The following is a 16638-nucleotide window of genomic DNA, read 5'->3' as shown; positions in this document are numbered from 1 at the left end:
CTTGCTAATTGATGTTTTACCAGAAATTGACGGTTACGCGCATACGTGATCAAAGTTTCCTATTTTTACTATTTCCCTTTGCTGTCAAACTTGTCAATCAGTGGCTCCAGTGTAACCGTGAAAGCAACGGTTCAACATTCGCGGGCTGGTGAGGACAAATTGGGAAATCGATTCCGGTCCGGCGCTCGGTCGTTCCATATGGAGGCCGGCCTTTTGCTGAGCATTGCTTACAGCAACTTACTGGGCACCCATCTGTGGCCACCGTGTGCCACAGAGACCAGAGCTTTCGTATAAATTAACCGTATACAGTGTGACCAGCACCACCAGGCACAGTTAAATGGCTATTGATTATTCGGAAGTAATTCCCCACTCCCCCGGGTTTCCTGGCCGGCAAATGTCCCTAGCGGTCGATCCTGGTTCCTGGTTGGCACTCACCAGTTATTACTATGCCCGTGGGTACTATTCCGTTCGTGTGTTAAATTCTTCTCTTTCTGTGCTTCTCCTCGTTGCAGGGCGGACTGGCGGAGATGACATGGGTCATAGCGGACCATATGGCGGCCCCGGGTTCGTCGGAGCTGAGCGTCACCAAAGGTCAGCAGGTCGAGATCGTCGACATGAGCTGCTCGGGTGCGCCCGAGTACTGCCTCGTCCGCCTGTCGATCAATGCGTCCGATAGCTCGGAAGGGTTGGTGCCGGTGGCCGTCCTGAAACCGCTGCCCTCGTCCCACAGCAAATTGAGCAGCAAACAGCGTGACTCGGATACCCTAGGAGGTAAGCATTAATCCTGCACCGTGGGTGCCGTTCTTATCCTTCCACTTCCCTAGGACGTTCAGACTGCGGAGTCTCGCATTTTGCGGGGCCTCAGAAGAGATACGACGGGATACATTTGCGATTAATTGATATGGCCGACTGGGTGAACGAAGCGCGTGTTGGTTAATGTTTCCGAACGCTCCGAGACCACAATTTCATTACGAGATCAATTGCCACACGAGAGAGAGGGCGATAGTTACTCCTCACGTCAAACCCTACGACCCCGGTTTGTAATCAATCCATTCGCATTCATTCCATTCCGTTCTTTCGGCAATCGTCCTGGAATTGACCGGAAATTGACTCCCACCGGGGTCTACCTTGCGTCAACCCGTTGTGGTAGCGACGAACGACGTGCGTGACCGCCTCCCTATGAGCTTGACGTTCGACTGTGGTTCCAGATCCGGCGAATCAACGGCGGACACGCAAAATACACACTTGGTCGGATCGTTGGTGGCCAACCCACACTCCCACGGTGGAGTTGCACATTTGTCCTGTGGCCGTATTTGTCGTACAAAAGGCGTACGTTTTGCGTTGGACGAAGCACGAGCTGATGGAGCCTCGGAAGAAGATTGATGACCGGTAGTGGCGCCTGCAGGCGTCGGTGCTTTCGGTCCTCAAACGTTCGTCGCCAAACCTTTCCGCCCAACGTTGAACGGAACCGCTTGCGGTGGTGCGCTATTCACTGGAAGATTGGGTTCTCAAATTTGTTTCCTTCAACGTAGCGTAGGTGCAATGCCCGTTTATTGTTTGCCCCCCCACGCGACAAGTTTCGGATGAAAATTGATGCTCTAGCAAACGTTCGGTTAGCGGTGTATCACTCTAATTGAATAAGAACTTCAAACACACAGAGCACACATCAGAAACGTACGGCGAACCGTTTTCCACGGACAGTAACATTGATCATGTAGCACACTTACCTTTGAGCGCTTGATTCAACATCAAATGGCGCATAAAAAAAGCGTCTAGAATCCCGCGAACTGCGTCCGCTCCTCCGATTTGTGTTAACTGACTCAATTAATATGAATTGCATGAATCAGTACTTCGTGACCTCCTGGAGTTGCACCATTCAACCAAGGATTAAACGACTCCACTTTGGGGTGAGAGGTTAACTCTTTAGGGGCCCTCCATAATCCCTGTGCCTTAACTGTTCGATTGTTCCCCATCAATTCATCTAAAGACCGTCGCCGGAGTAGTTTGTTTTTTTGCACAAGTTAAAAATAAACAATACCCATGGTGTGGTGTGTACGATAGAGGCGCCGCCCATGGCATGGAATTGTGTGGAACCGTTTATCGCCGGTTCGTTGGTTGGTTCGTTTGGTTGACAGGCACTGTGCTGGTGATTATGGAGCGAACGCCTCTAATCATCTTGAGCGTTCTTTTGTTGTCCTTCTCCCGCGTGTGCGGTGACGACATAAAGAGAGATGCTAAATGGTAAACCTGTGGCCCTGTGTGGTTGCCTTTGTGTTGCTTCAGGATCAGGGTCTAGCCCAGCCGTTCCCCATCCGTAGCAGCCCCAGCATGGCTATGCGGGCAGGCGCTATGTACTAACAATAATGCTCGATATCATAACGGGGTGACACATCATGGAAATCCGGCGAATGTGGCCTTTGATAAGGCGCTCTAGATGCTCTAGGCAGCTCGTGGTGCTGAATTGTTTCACTATGCCACTACAATTTGCACCATGCGTTCATTACTCAGCTCATTTCATGGAGTTGCCCCCCCGGCGTATCGCTGTCTATCGGCACGTGGTTCTGGCCACGTTATTATTGTGTGTTGGTTATTTGTTGAGAGCAACATAAGCGATAGCATGCAGCAGCTCACATTTTTGGTGGCGTGGTTGGTCACGGAATAGTCAGAGTTTATGTCGCTTGAAAGCAACACAGCTGGGCTAAAGGGTTGGACTTTACTTAGGAATTTGAAAATCATAATTTCATCCAGCTAATTTTAAGACTTGTTTTCAAGCAGAACAGCATCGCATTCATTTATAGTAAAAACACCAAATTCATAAGCGACTGAATCCGGCTCCGGCAATATTTAATTACTCTCTTGTGTTGCTCCTCCAACGTGACATTTGACACACGGTTTGAGTATATTTTTACACTCAGCATAAATCATCATCCCTTGGCAATGACAAATGCCCCGATGGGACACGTAACCCCATCCTCCTCTCACCATTGGTGGATTGGTTGCGTGTTCGCGTTGCTTCGCACGCTCCATTGCCGGAACTACGTCATTCTGCGCAGCAGCATCCTGAGATCGACAATTAACTATCCGACGGTTCCTAGCGGCAAAGGGATTCCGTGAAGGAGTGACCCAAAAATAGCCTTCCTTGAGCAAGCGTTTCGAAGGCAGAATGATGGCCAAACCGAACGATAATAAGACGTTAGTCAGTGTTTCCACAAGTGAGATAGCGAGAGATAGAGCAGGGGACCGATTAGTCAAGTTATCGATAGTTATCAAATTAGAGCCCTTGGTACGATCACAAGGAGCTGGCTGGCTGTCGGACAGGCAGCAACACATCCGAGGTGCCTGCGGCATCGAGGCTACTTTGATGTAGCCTCTCGATGAGACCGGATCCCTGGTGAATCTGAAGCCCTCCGACCTTCGGATCAATCTAGCTAGCGCCCCAGTGCCAGTGCTTATCGAACCGTTATGGTGCGCCCCTGTATTTTACAGTATCTCCAAGGCCTTGCGGCCAACAGGAACAGCAGCCAGCGGTGCTCGTTAAGTAGGTCAGTTGATGCTAATGCAGATTAACATTGGCTCAATGCTTCACACAACTTAAGCACGGAGTCACGGGGGGGGGGGCACATTCTTCTAGCCTTTTTTTTTTTGCTGTTTTCCGTTTTCCTTTTCCCCGTTTTCCCGAGCAACATTACGCTCTGCGATGGTTAAAAACAATTTACTCTACAATTAAACGTGATCCCAAGGCGCACAGGCGGCAGCACCGGCAGTACAGTAGAAAATGAATCACGCCGACATCCGCTTATTGGATCTTGAGTGTTATGTTTGTGCCTCTGACTCTGTCGGACGGGTGCGCTCTGCCATTTGCCGTCGACCACCGACCGACGGTCCCACCCCGGGCATGACTTCCTCCCAATTCAATTAATGTCGGACGGGTGCGCAATTGGTTCGCGGCCAGGGTCCCAGCGGCCTTTCCAAACCACCAGAATGCAACCAGTGGTCCAGTGGACACTGGGAATGGAGTGGCTTATAATAATAATGTAGCCCGGACGTAACCAGTGACAGCGACAGTGGACAACGACGACAACGACGTCGACGTCGACGTCGACGATGGCCAGCCGTCCATCTCGACTCGGATCCCAAAATAGGCATTCTAAATTAAATCTTGACCGCCAGATTGTAGCTACGTAGCTGTTGGAGAAGTGTCAGTTCTTATTACACTTTGTGTGTAACTGTGTGTCGTTGCGGTCGTGTGCGGCCAAGTGGATGCTCAGCGACAGTACGGGGACAGTATGGTGCATTGTTCAAGCGCGGGCGCGCGCGCGCGCTAATCCCCTTTTCATCCGTTGCCTGCGCCTTGCACAAGACACTCGCACTGTACTGCCATTCTGTCCGGCGGCTGGCTTGTCCACGGGAATGGAAATGATAAATTGCATTTGATTTCAAACGAAAGAAGCCGACAACGTGACACGGCGGCGGTGGCCAGAGAGTATACATGGACACCGCCGGGATGAGAGATGCTCTTGGATTGCGGTCTTGGCCTGACCATTGATGCGGGATTGGTGCTGTTGCTGGATCTGGTACGCTGGCTTGCCATAGCCGTCCTTGTAATGATTGCCCGACCCACAACGCTCAATTGGCACACTCGTATGGGGTGCAAACAAACCCCTCAGCACACCCGGAGAGGTGCATATAAACCGCATAAGCCGCTCCGGAGTCGCAAAGCAGCAGCAGCAGCAGCAGCAGCAGGATCATATTGCGTGTTTGCTGTGGCCACGTACTGTGCTTTGCTTTGCTGGCTTTCTAAAATGGAACCGCACCAAACCGCTAAGCACCACAGCCCGTGCCGCAAAACGCAAAAGCCATTAAAACCAGCTCAAGCGCCGCTTCGCCACGCCGAGGGAAACAATTTATCGGATTATGTTTATGCACACCCTCCCCGGGCCCCCTCATGCCAGGGTACATCCACGACCACCAGCTCAAACCGAATCCTTCATTTTATCGCAATTACAGTCGCCAATAAGCAAAGTCGCGGTCGCGCTCCTGCTCCCGCTCCTGCGTTCGATCGATCGTGTTCGACCCCGTGAAGGATACGCATCGTTCGCATTTAGGGATTCCGGATTCGGTTTTGTTTTTTTGCTGTGCAGCAATCCGCTCACCAACAACCAACCGGCACCACCCATAAGTGGCCACCATTTTGCGGCCATTTATTATTGAAAACTAGAGCGCACCCTTACACACCCGGGCCTTAGCTCCAGCCGGCTACTAGTTGACCCTTTTCCCCGGTTCCGGACATTGGCGGCGAGCCCGCCATGGATATGGACGGGTGGTGCGACTGACTGCCAAGCACAAAGGCCAGTCTCTTCTTTTTTTTTGAGGTCGATTGGAAAACTTTGCCAATATGTGTATGTGTAGCCAGCAGCATGCTGCCAAGAAGGAGCAATTTATGATGTTGAATCGTATGTGGGAGCAATGGTGTAATGGGGACCACGATGGTCACCCTCCAGTGTATGTGCTGGGTGGGTGTATGTCTATTCTTTTATGATACTTAGTGCTTGTGCAGAGTTTACATTTTGATTGCCATATATCCGTGGCACAGGCATCTTCAAACTTCTCCGGATGTGGTGGTGGTGATGCTTTTGAACCGTGCACAGAACCTCTCGTTCTCAAAGCTCTAATTTTTCCTCTTTTCTCTTTCTCTTCCTCCATGCTCGTGTCTTTACAGAAGTGCCCCAGGAAAGTGACTGTATCCTACCGAACCAGCACACATCGCCCGTCAACAAACGGAAAGGCTTCAGTGGGTAAGTGAGCACACAGTTTTCTGCGCCAGAAACCGTAGAGAAGAAAGAGAAGGAGGGTCTCCTTTCCATCGCATCGCAAACACAATCCACGTCGATTGTTCTTTAACGTTGACGGTTGGACCACGGGTAACGGGTCACCAGGCGCTCTAGGACATGTCACACGGCCAGCCACAATGTACGCCGATAGCAGTGAACTACTGCCGGATGATAAATATTGACTCGCTGTGTGGTTCCCCCGCTCTCTCTCACTCTCTCTTTTTATGTCACTCATTCGATCGCATGTGGATCGATTGGTGTGTCCAGCGGGAGGAGGACGTATTATTGATTATTGGCATATCGGTCAGAAGAGGAATTTTTTGTTTTATTTTTACTCCGCCCAAAAAAAAGGCAAGGAATCGAAAACAGGAAGTGGGATCGGCTCCGGTCCGGGTAAACACGGTATGAGCGTGTGACAGGCCATGCCAGGCCGCCAATATTATTGTGGTTATCGGTTAGCAAAATATTGATTCCAACAACCTCCCCAACCGGCCACCACGCCCGTCAAATATGCACTCAGTGCACTTGCAGTGTACGTGGGTTTGGCTGTTGTTTGCATCCACATTTGGGCCCAGCACACAGGTGCCCGGAAGTGCCCTTACGAGTCATCCTGCCGAGAGGAAGGTTCGTGCATTGAAATGGAAAAATGTCGCTCTCCAAAAGCCGCCAACATTGGCAGAATGGACAGTGAATAATGATAGGGCTACGGTAATGGCGTCCATGATGGATTCACTATCGGGTACTCCCACTCTCGTATGATGTGTTAGTGTTGATTGTCGCGCCGTCCTTTCATGTTATACAGCGCAATATGTCGTATGTTTCGTGGGCCGCGTAACAACAAGGCGGTAAGGCTTGTTGGTGGTCCCGTTTTCCGGTGGTGGTCCGGTGTTGGATAATTTTATTATCTTCACCGTCGGAATCACCTCCCATGAATACTTTATGCTTGTCACCTCCCCACCCAGAAGACCGGCAGGACGACGAACAACACCATCGTCCGAGCCAAGTGCCAAGACCGACCGACCGACCGACCGTGATAAAATGCTAACGGAATACTGATGTGCACCATTCGGTTTCGGTTTTCCACTTGCTGTGAGCCAGCGAAGGTGTAAGGCCGATGAGCTTAGAGGCAGCACACCGTGTACTCTGTGTCATGTCACGTGACAAAATCCTTTCCATAAGTGTGCGCTCATACCACCACTACTCAGCACATCAGAGAGAGAGGGCAGTCCAGCCAGGGATCCAGTGCTAAACGGTAGTAGAATTTGTGTCATAAAATGGGAATGAAAGACGACCGTCTGTCTGTCGGGAGCGCCCTTGAACGTGTCTCGTACAAGGGCGCCGGACATCGTCGAATCTGTTTATTGGCATGTTTTGCCCTCGATATAGCTCTCTTCTTATCTGCTCTTTATCGGCCACCGGTTACTCTGGAGGTGGTTAAAACAATCCCTATTGAAGGAGCAGCAGCAGCAGCAGCATTGAGGGAAAATCATATCGTCCAAGGACTAGCGTGCCGGACATGTCGCTCTCATCGTGGTAATGGTATTATGCCCTTCCAAATAGCATTATCGATCCCCACAGGCTCATTCTGGGCGTTTGCCTGGATGCTTAATGGTGATGATTATGATCCACAACACGCCATGCCACACACAACAGAGATGTGCTGTCCAGAGAAAGAAAGAGAGAGAGAGAGAGAGAGGGAGCATCAAACGTGTATCAAATGGCCACGGTCTCGCTGTGCCGTGATATGAAGCTTACAAAACGGTTGGAGGATTTTGTGCTGGATAAAATGTAATAAAGAGTTCGCCTACAGGCAGGCAGACTGAGTGCCCGAACCTGTTGAAGAAAGAAGAACCGCAAAATGAACCGTCCAAAAGGAAGATGTACGACCGCCGTACCATCAACTCCAGCACCTCGTGGCCTTTTTCTCTTTCTTTTTTTTTTTACGACAAACGGCATCATACGGAACAGTCCTCCGCAAAGGAAAAGCGAGTACGATCGTGGCTGTGGCTGCCCCTCGCCACCGTCGTTGAGTCAGGTCGGCGGAGGGATGATCCAAAGTGGCTATTATAATTTGTTAATTCCACTCCACTGCTGCACTTTGACCCCTCTGGCACTCGACTGGGTGGGGGTGCGATGGCGGAAAGAGGAGGAATGATAATTTGAATTAATAAATACTCTGTCAGGAAACAGCAACAAACGTGGCCCCGGCACGGGAGCGTGAAGCATCATCGGGGCGCTGGCGGTGAATGGGACAGTGTGTTTTTTTTTTGCTTTTGTTTGTATCCCTTTGGGAACGAGTGTTTACCCCCGGCTACGCGGTACAATGAAATGAATCCCCGGTATTTAAGGTGCGCCACAAGGGCGGGCGCGAGTCCTTTTTATGGAGTTGGATGCTTTTTTGCTAGTGGGTACCACCACCAGCACCGCCGTAACATGAAACTGCTTTCATGTAGGTATTTTTGCGTTGGTTTGAGTTTACGTTCGGTCAAGGTGTAGTAGCTTCAGGTTACCTGGACATCATAAAATGACGTAAACTCCGTTGACGCGATAGCGATGTTCATTTTTCGGACGAATTGTTATTACCCCATTCCGTACCGCAGTGGTGCTTATGATGTGGCGAGATAATTTGCTGGAAAACAATTATCTACCTTATGGAGATAATGGCTGGAAAACAATTAATAACAGCACATTGTAAATGGCTCAAGCCCGAGTGAGCCTGATAAGTGAATCTGGACAAGAAATCCTTTCGTCATCAGTGATACTAGGATGCTAATGGATTTGAGGATCTCACTAGTCCTATTTTAGCTTGCTTTTGCTCCATAGCAATGAATTCGATGTGTGAAATGAATGAACAGACCAGGATGTAAATTGATGAATCGTCTAGACTAGCGGAATCTGTTCACACAGCATCGCGATGTATCAAACAATTTATTGACGTCAAACTATCAGTAGTTCAACTTACAATGTTGCCAACTTTCTATGCGATTCTGGTGTTCCAGATGTGATCCATCTTCATATCGCTCTTTAAGCGTAACCCACAGCAGATGCTCAGGTTCACACGAAGGTCCCTGCGATGGCACCAGATCTCAGACAGTAGCGCAACCCCTGGGAAGGGGTAGTGGATCACTTTATATTGAAGAATAACATTTCACCGCTAGAATTCTTAGTCTGTGGACAGAGCGCGGTACAAGCGGCGAGGGGATTATTGTCCAGCTTTGTGGACACTTGATCCCATTGATAAAGAAGGGGCAGCATCCTCGGGAGACCTCCTTTACCTGATCGTCGGGACACCCGACGGACGGCGGGTACAGTTACAGAGAAGAATGCAGGACACACCACGGACAACGGTGAATGTGGTGCAATGTCTGTGCTTCTATAAATATTCCCAACTTGTCACACCCCGCTTTGACCGGCATGTTAATCCCGGTTTTAAAGCCACTCTACACCACAACCGAACGCGTGCTCCACCGGTAATAAATCAGCAATTTTCCGCCTCATTGCGATCGTGCCGAGACCGAGCTGTGGCGAGAGATGGCCATGGCCGAGTCCGATCAACCTTTTGGCCTTTTTTTCCGATGGAGTGAACGAAAAGTGTTGCTCTCCCGGGGGTGGGGTTAGGTGTGCGGTGCCCTCCATACCGGTCCAACACCGGACCGGTAATATGGCGTGACAACATTGCTCTCTTTATCTCACATTAGACTCAAGGGAAACCCGAAGGCACCACCGCCGCGCTCCGCTATCGTCATCAACAGACCGCAGGATCCAGGATGTCGTCTCTTGAGGGAATTCACGCGTTTTCTTAGGAAAGCGGACCGCGGAGCGATGTGAGGAGCTGGTGATTGTTGTTTGCAGACCAATTTCTCGTTAAATCGTTACATTAAAGATGATACCTTGGGTGGAACCGGGAGAAGGAGGTGGCACAGCGGCTTCCCACGCGCGTGCGAACATCTTGAAATACCGCGTCGCGCGGTCCTAATTATAGCTTCATTCATCTTGCGTCGCTATCTGCCGCCTCCCCTACTCAGGTTTCCCCGTCCGGGCGGATCAGAGCTAGAGTCGGGTGGTCGGATCTTGGGAACAACGGCACAAGGTGAACACTCTCTCACCACATGACGCACATCATGCGCGCATGATTGGAGCTTGGTAGGTGCATCTCGTCCCACCGGTGCAGGTCGCGGTGTGGTTTTCAGAGAATGCTCCAATTATCTATAGCCAACCGACACCGCGAGATGCGTTCCCTCGGTCACCGAAAACGTGGTTTCCGCGGCAAGCATCCAGCGCGTCACTAGGTGACCGGCGGTAAGCAGCTTGGAGCAATTAGTGTAAAACATGGGTTATCCATACAATTTACCTGGTATTGCTTGTCTGTCGAGCTGGGTTCATTGTGTTGTTATGGTGCAGGGAAGATGGAAATGTAAAGTTTGGATCACAAGAACTTCTATGATTGTGTTACATTTTCTCGGAAGATGGCGAAAGATTGAATTTGGGGCACCAGCACTGTCCTTGCTTTTGAGAATCTTGGTAAAGGATTGGTGTAGAATTCTACTAATTGGAGTGAGCAGTTTTGTTGCTAAATTAAGGCTATTGACTTTCAATAGTTGGAATCGAGTCACACAGTCATAATGCAACAATGATGTTAGTATGCTGGAACATTTTGGATCGAGTATATGATCCAAGATGAGATGATGTACCGGAAAGTAATGAGATCAGTGTAGTATCTGCAGATCTAATCGCCTTAGACTCTACAAAACTTGCCGTACTAGAGCTGAGCTTGAACATCATCTACATAAATGATGATGCAAATGGGAAGAGAACCGTTCCGCCATAGATCCGTATACCAAAGAAATATTCCTTTTCACATACGCCAACCCCTTGCATACAATCTGTCTTTGAAAGTATAATTCTTCGAATCGCGCCAGCCGCAAGGCCTTACGAGAGCCGACCGGTGATCACACGCTAGCACAGGAAATAAGGAAACAGGTTCATCTCCCCCGCACTGTTATGATCTCACGCGGTTTTTCTTATCAGATCGCGACGACAACACATAACAACGACACCAGCGTCGTTGGCGATGCAATTAATTCGTACCCGCGACTGTCGGCGCCGCCACCACAACTCGCTCGCCTATCAAAAGAGCCCTTTATCCCAGCAGCTACCAATTGCGCACAGACAGGCGCCTCCACCGGGTGTGCACAAAAAAACCGTCCCATATTAACTGCTGGTGCCTGTGTGCTGTTTGTTTGCCTGCCTCTCTTGTCCTCTCTATCACGCAGTGGACGTGCGCCCGTCCTGCATGGCGTCGAGATGTTGTTTACTCGAGATGTAATTTCTTGAACGAAGAGAAAAAAAACGCGCGAATCGTTATCCCACCAACAACCAACAGGAATGGACGATGCGTGCGGTCTCTCGTCGGCTTCGGTGGCGGATGTTGCCTTTCGCGTCAACATGGTCCGACCGGACATTGATGGGCAGTAAGCGGCGGTGCCAAAAAGAACGACGGGACGAGAAATGCATTTTCCGCGGAAAAGTGATCTCTTCCGTTGTGACATGAAACACACATGAAGTGCAATCGAAGCGCACCCATTGCGCCTGTTGCTGTGTTGCAGGGGGATGATGATGATGCCGGTGGCCTCCGCTCAACAACCAGCAACCGGTATTAGTCATAGCCCCCGATAGACGGTACACGAGACGGACGGTGCGCTGTGCTTGTTAGTGTCTCCCACGATCGCGACTACCGCGCGAGATGCTGCGAGGTGCGAGTGAGCGAGTACGCGCCACGGACTAGGTGCGACGTTGCTCGTTGATCCGCAACATTACCCGTTTCCCCGTTGCTAGCTAGCCAGCCGCATCCGTTCGCCAGACAGTCAGTCAGTCAGTTGAGTTCTGCCATCGGCTACGGAACGGCAGCAGCAGCAACAGCAGCATCATCATCATCATCATCTCGGTCGATCCTAGTGCGTTCCATGTGACCTTTGTGCCGCTCTCGCTTGCGGATTTTCACGTTTCGGATTGTTCGTTAGTCGGGCTAATTAGTCGGCTGCAACCAACGCAGCGCCACGCAACGCAATCACCTGTGCGGTCGTACGGTTGACCAAAAAAGGAGTCCCCAATATCGGTCGACCGTTCGTTCCATCCACCAAAAGCCTACCTAATCTAGTCACCATCGCGCGTCACCGTCGCCATCGTTAATCCTGCTCTGCTTGGGGGATCGGCCTGCGCCGGTGTGTCCACTGGTTGGCCTTGCGTGTGTGCCTTCCCTCCCCGGCTTTACACCTTGGCGCTAGATCACCGTCGACAACGAGAGAAGCGTTATCCCGGGAGAAGCGGGCGTACTTGTGTCGTGCACAGTGTTGTTTGTGCGTGTTTGCGCCGCTGGCTTAGTGTCCGTGGTGTCCATGGTGGCATTGCCAATTCGCGATCTAGATAAACCGAAAGCGAAACAAATCATTTCCATCCCAGACACGCGGCCCCGAGTTTGTCGCCCCAAAAACGTCGAACATCTCGTCGTCGTCGTCGTCGTTGTCGTCGACAGTGTTTAGAGTGCGCCCCCCACCTCATAAACAACAGAACCGGTTTCCCCCCGGTGGTGTGCGCTCACCGGTGCCTGTGTTGTGTCTGATCCGTCCGCACAGTCCGCGGTCACTCGTCATGTGGGGTGGTGCCGCCGTCAAGTTGACACTGCTTTATCAGTACAAAGATAAAATCTGTGCCGGAAACGTGAGCGTCAGGTAAGATGAACGGATTCAGCCTGGCTAGCTGGCTCGAGAACGGGAGTGTCGCGTCGCGTCCGGAGTGTGAACGGAGGAAAAATGTAATTAATTCCGTCGATCCACGACGAGAGATCTGCGATTGTGATTGTGAAAATTCCCTCTCATTACCTGGGGAAGGGGAGATGTACCATGTTTTTCCCCGCGGTTGAATCCGGTTTTCCGATTTTGCCTAGCGACCAGAAAATACTCGCCTACTCTGCTGCTACCCGTACTCGATGATTAGAGATGACAGGACGCTGGCTGCTGTAGCACCACCAGGCCTTGTGGCTTATGCAACAGGTGCAAAAGCTGTTGATTAGGGATGTCATACTAATTATCGGTGCATTTTGCTGATGATGATGGTGATGACGATCGATGTGCAAAAAACATGGCAAACAAGTTGTTCTGGTGTGGCCCTCATCGACGGTGTTACACGCCACCGCCGGGAATCAGTGCCGTTTGTGTCCACTTCGCACTTCAGGCAAACATTAGTTAGCCTCGACCTCTGCCTCAGCAGCAGCAGCAGCAGCAGCACGGAATGGGAAGTCAATGAATTCATTGGCTCTTGCCTCGAAGCTAACATCCATCCTTGGCGCGATAATTAAGTTCCTAAACGCAGACGCGACGCATTCAGTGTACTGGGTGAGCGCGCGGCGGGGCCTTCAAGTTCATAAAATGCACATTTACAACCAAGAACCCCCTCCACTTGCCCCCTCCCCTCGATAGAAAGCGGTAGGAGGATAGACTGCGATTCCGAGGACACGCTCGGTGGGCAGCACTCCAAGAAAGTAAATGGCATAGAGTGTCCGGGCCGTCCTAATGATGATGCTGCTACTTGATCGCGACTCTGAATCGTAAATAACTGTGAAATCAAATTAAAAGCCAATGTTTTCTAGTGACCAAATTGATTACACTTGTTGAATGATGGAAACCCCTTCGCTCCGAGGAAATTGTGTCGCAGTTAGACACCCCTTTCTCTCCCTCTCTCTCGCTCTCGCGCACTCCGCATGCATCAATTCGTTTTCCGTTTCCGCTCCAAACCGGACAAGCACGGCCATCGGTTTGGTTGACGTCGCTGCCGTCGGTGCCGTTGGGCCAGGGTGGAAAATGTCATCCCAACATTCTCACTTTGACAGCCTGCCAGCGAGCCATTCTGCCAAGAATCTGGCTCGAGGAAAGAAACACACGGCAGCCTCACACAGGACACGATACTAACGGAGATTATACAACTGGTCGGACGGTCGGTCGGTTGGTGCCAGAACCGTCGGATGCAAACAACCACCACGCACTGTCCTCGCCTCTGGTGTGTTAGACGCACAATTTATGAGCACTTTGTATGATTAATGAAGTCCCGAGTCTTTCCCCCCCAAAGAGGAGGGAGAGGATGTGCGTTGGCGTGTTGTGAGGACGTGACCTTCGTGGGGGGCCTTTGGTAAACGAAAAGAAAAACGCCCAAAACATATCCCAAGAAAACAAATTGGGTGAATATTAAAAAAACAGTCGTTCGTACGCAGAAAGCAATCCCACGTTCGTTCCCCCACGGACCGGCACACATTAATTAGTCAGCCAAATCGGGGTGTGAACGTGCGTGCGGTCATGCGTTCGCACGAGGTCACTCTCTCTCTCGAGAGAGGGGACGAGAATGTTGTAGGTGATGTTGTTGAAGAGGAAACCACTGGAGACACTTTGTGTTACGTTGCTGCGCGTACGCACCGTGTAGGGGAATGTAAATACCGTCGAAATATCAAATACAAATTGATTGGCGACGAACTCTTGAACAAGATACCACGCGCCAGCTGTACAAAGTGCAAAAGGAACGGCAGCAGCAGCAGCTGCTGTCGCGGTGTATCCTTTCGGCAGTCCTTTGGCGCCAAGAGTGAGTTGCTGCGAGCAAACGGTGTTGTTGACGGACGTACGACATACACATGTCAACACGCTTCCGCTGATAAAGTGTGCCATGTAGTGCAGTGGTGGTGGTAGGCAAGCCAGGCCAGTAAACACACTTCGCAATGGTAACTACGTTGTGGTCCACATCAGCATCAGCATGCATGCCGGCGGTGGAAACGGAGACGGCCTACTAAGTTACCTTTCATCGAGGATCCATGATTTCCAGCCCGCTTCCGCCGCGTGTGTCCGTCCCGGCGGCGGTGACTGGTCTGTGGTGTTCCATGCTCCGGTCCAGCTTGGTTCCGGAGTGGCAAATGTGTTTAGATTTTCCAAATATTTACACAACCACAGGCGGGGGGCGAGGTCCGGTTCGTGCACTCCTTTCCCTCCCCCGAGACACAAACACTTTACTGTATGCCCCGTTCGCGGATGGCGGCGCGGAAAATGGCAGTAAGTGTGCTTCACAAAGTCGTCATCTTCTCGCCGATAGTTTCTGGTTCTTGGACTGATCGTCTAGAGTTCGTGGTGTTTGTGGCAAAGATAGTGGACCGTCGTCGGGAGACTATTGACGACGCAACAGGCAGCAGACCACCGGAACCAACCACACACTCCACACCGAATAGATAAGGCACACACTTTTCACAAGGCAAGGCGCACACCAACTAACCCGGAGCCCCCCAAGGCAGGTCAGGTGCGTGACGACGGCGAGGAGAAGCGCGAACCCGTCACCGTCGTCGTTCGTTCTAGGCCCATTAGGTTAGATAACGAGCACGGCTACGATGTGCTACGAAGGGTGCTGCCGCCACCGTGCCTGCAAAAGGTCGTTGATAAAATGCGCAACCTATAGGCACGCCGGCGACGAAGGTCCATCGCCAAAAGCTCGTTCGACGACACGGTACGGGTCGGTGCGTTATAGTGTTGTTTTGGCGTTGCTGCTGCTGCTACGATTAAAACTAACGCAAAAAAAAAAATCCCCACAACATATTATGCTGCAGGCCGATGGAAATTCAGAAACAATCATGAGTATGCGTCAATGCAACGCCGGGGCTATCGAAGCTCGAACGTCTACGCAAACGACAAAACCACAAGCAAGCGTGGCTCGCATGCTAGATTCCCTTGGGTCCAGCTCGGGCACACGCTGCTGATTGTCGCTTGTGGCCCGGCGGGATTTGTGTTGCATTTTTTCGCATCTTTCCGTACGACCGACCGACTACTGTGGCAATACTTGTGACCACGGGTGTACGCGAGTGGTGCTCCTCCGTCATTGTGTTTCGCCATATGACTCAAGATCTGGCTGGGTTTGGCGTGAAGAAGGCGTTGTTAGACACGCTAGAGACATGGAACTATATGAACCACATAGAAGCGCACACGCGCGCGCGCGCGAGCTCGTTCACATTCCGACGTCAAGTGGAGTGAGCTTTTTTTTATCAGTCCTCCCCCCGCCCGCCGGAGGAGGGGAAGCACACAACGCAGCGAATCGCGCCTTTTGGGGGCTAGTAATTAAAGCGCCCTCGCTGAAGGTGGAGGAACACTCTGTGCGGTACGAAGATCCGGCGATCCGGTAGTGTGTAACGCGTGAAAACTTGCATTCCGTTACCAGGTACCTCCACACCCACCGGAAGTGCATTGATTTGTGGAAGGATTTCAATCAGCTGCTCAGATCAGAGGCAACGCGGTTTTCGGAATCTTTTCCCCCCTGGTTGATCCGGGTCAGGTCCGCCCAAGTACCACGATTGGAGTCTGATGTAGCCGTGATGACGTCGTACTTGTCGAGCTGTTTGCAGCACTGGTACCAGTTGGTGTGCTGTGAATGTTGCTGCTGTGCCTGGAATGATGACCATCATCATCATCATCATCATTATCACGAGGTGTATCGAGCGTACGGACCCGATCACATACACGATTGTGATGTAGCTTTAATATCAGCATCACCAACGTCACTAGAAGCTAGCGACAGCACCGGCGGCGGCAACAGCAGCAGGTAGGACTGCGTGAAATCATCGTGATGAAGAGTCGGTTATTGAAATCCTTTGCCACCACTCACACATCACACCGGTTATCACCGCATCCGTCACGCGTTGACCGGTTGTTGAATTCGCTAGCGGCGAAGCTGCGTGCAACGGAGCATAGTGAACAAGGTGTGCAAAGGGGGGGATTATGCGTTTTTTGGG

At 51.2% G+C, this 16638-nt stretch overlaps 1 protein-coding gene across 3 annotated transcripts in view; it reads left to right on the top strand.

The window, feature by feature from the left end:
• The window catches only part of LOC126578345 (triple functional domain protein), a 55240-nt gene that overhangs the window by 32297 nt on the left and 6305 nt on the right, over positions 1-16638 (top strand). For all 3 annotated transcript variants that reach the window (XM_050240800.1, XM_050240803.1, XM_050240802.1), the window contains exons 7-8: positions 513-771; positions 5720-5795. In XM_050240800.1, coding sequence (XP_050096757.1) covers positions 513-771; positions 5720-5795 — 335 coding nt within the window. The remainder of the gene's footprint in view (positions 1-512; positions 772-5719; positions 5796-16638) is intronic.

The sequence above is a fragment of the Anopheles aquasalis genome, chromosome 3, assembly GCF_943734665.1.
Source record: "Anopheles aquasalis chromosome 3, idAnoAquaMG_Q_19, whole genome shotgun sequence".
NCBI classification, from domain to species: Eukaryota; Metazoa; Arthropoda; class Insecta; order Diptera; family Culicidae; genus Anopheles; species Anopheles aquasalis.
The sequence above is the reverse complement of the archived record's forward strand: the minus strand, read 5'-3'. Positions and strand labels throughout refer to the sequence as shown.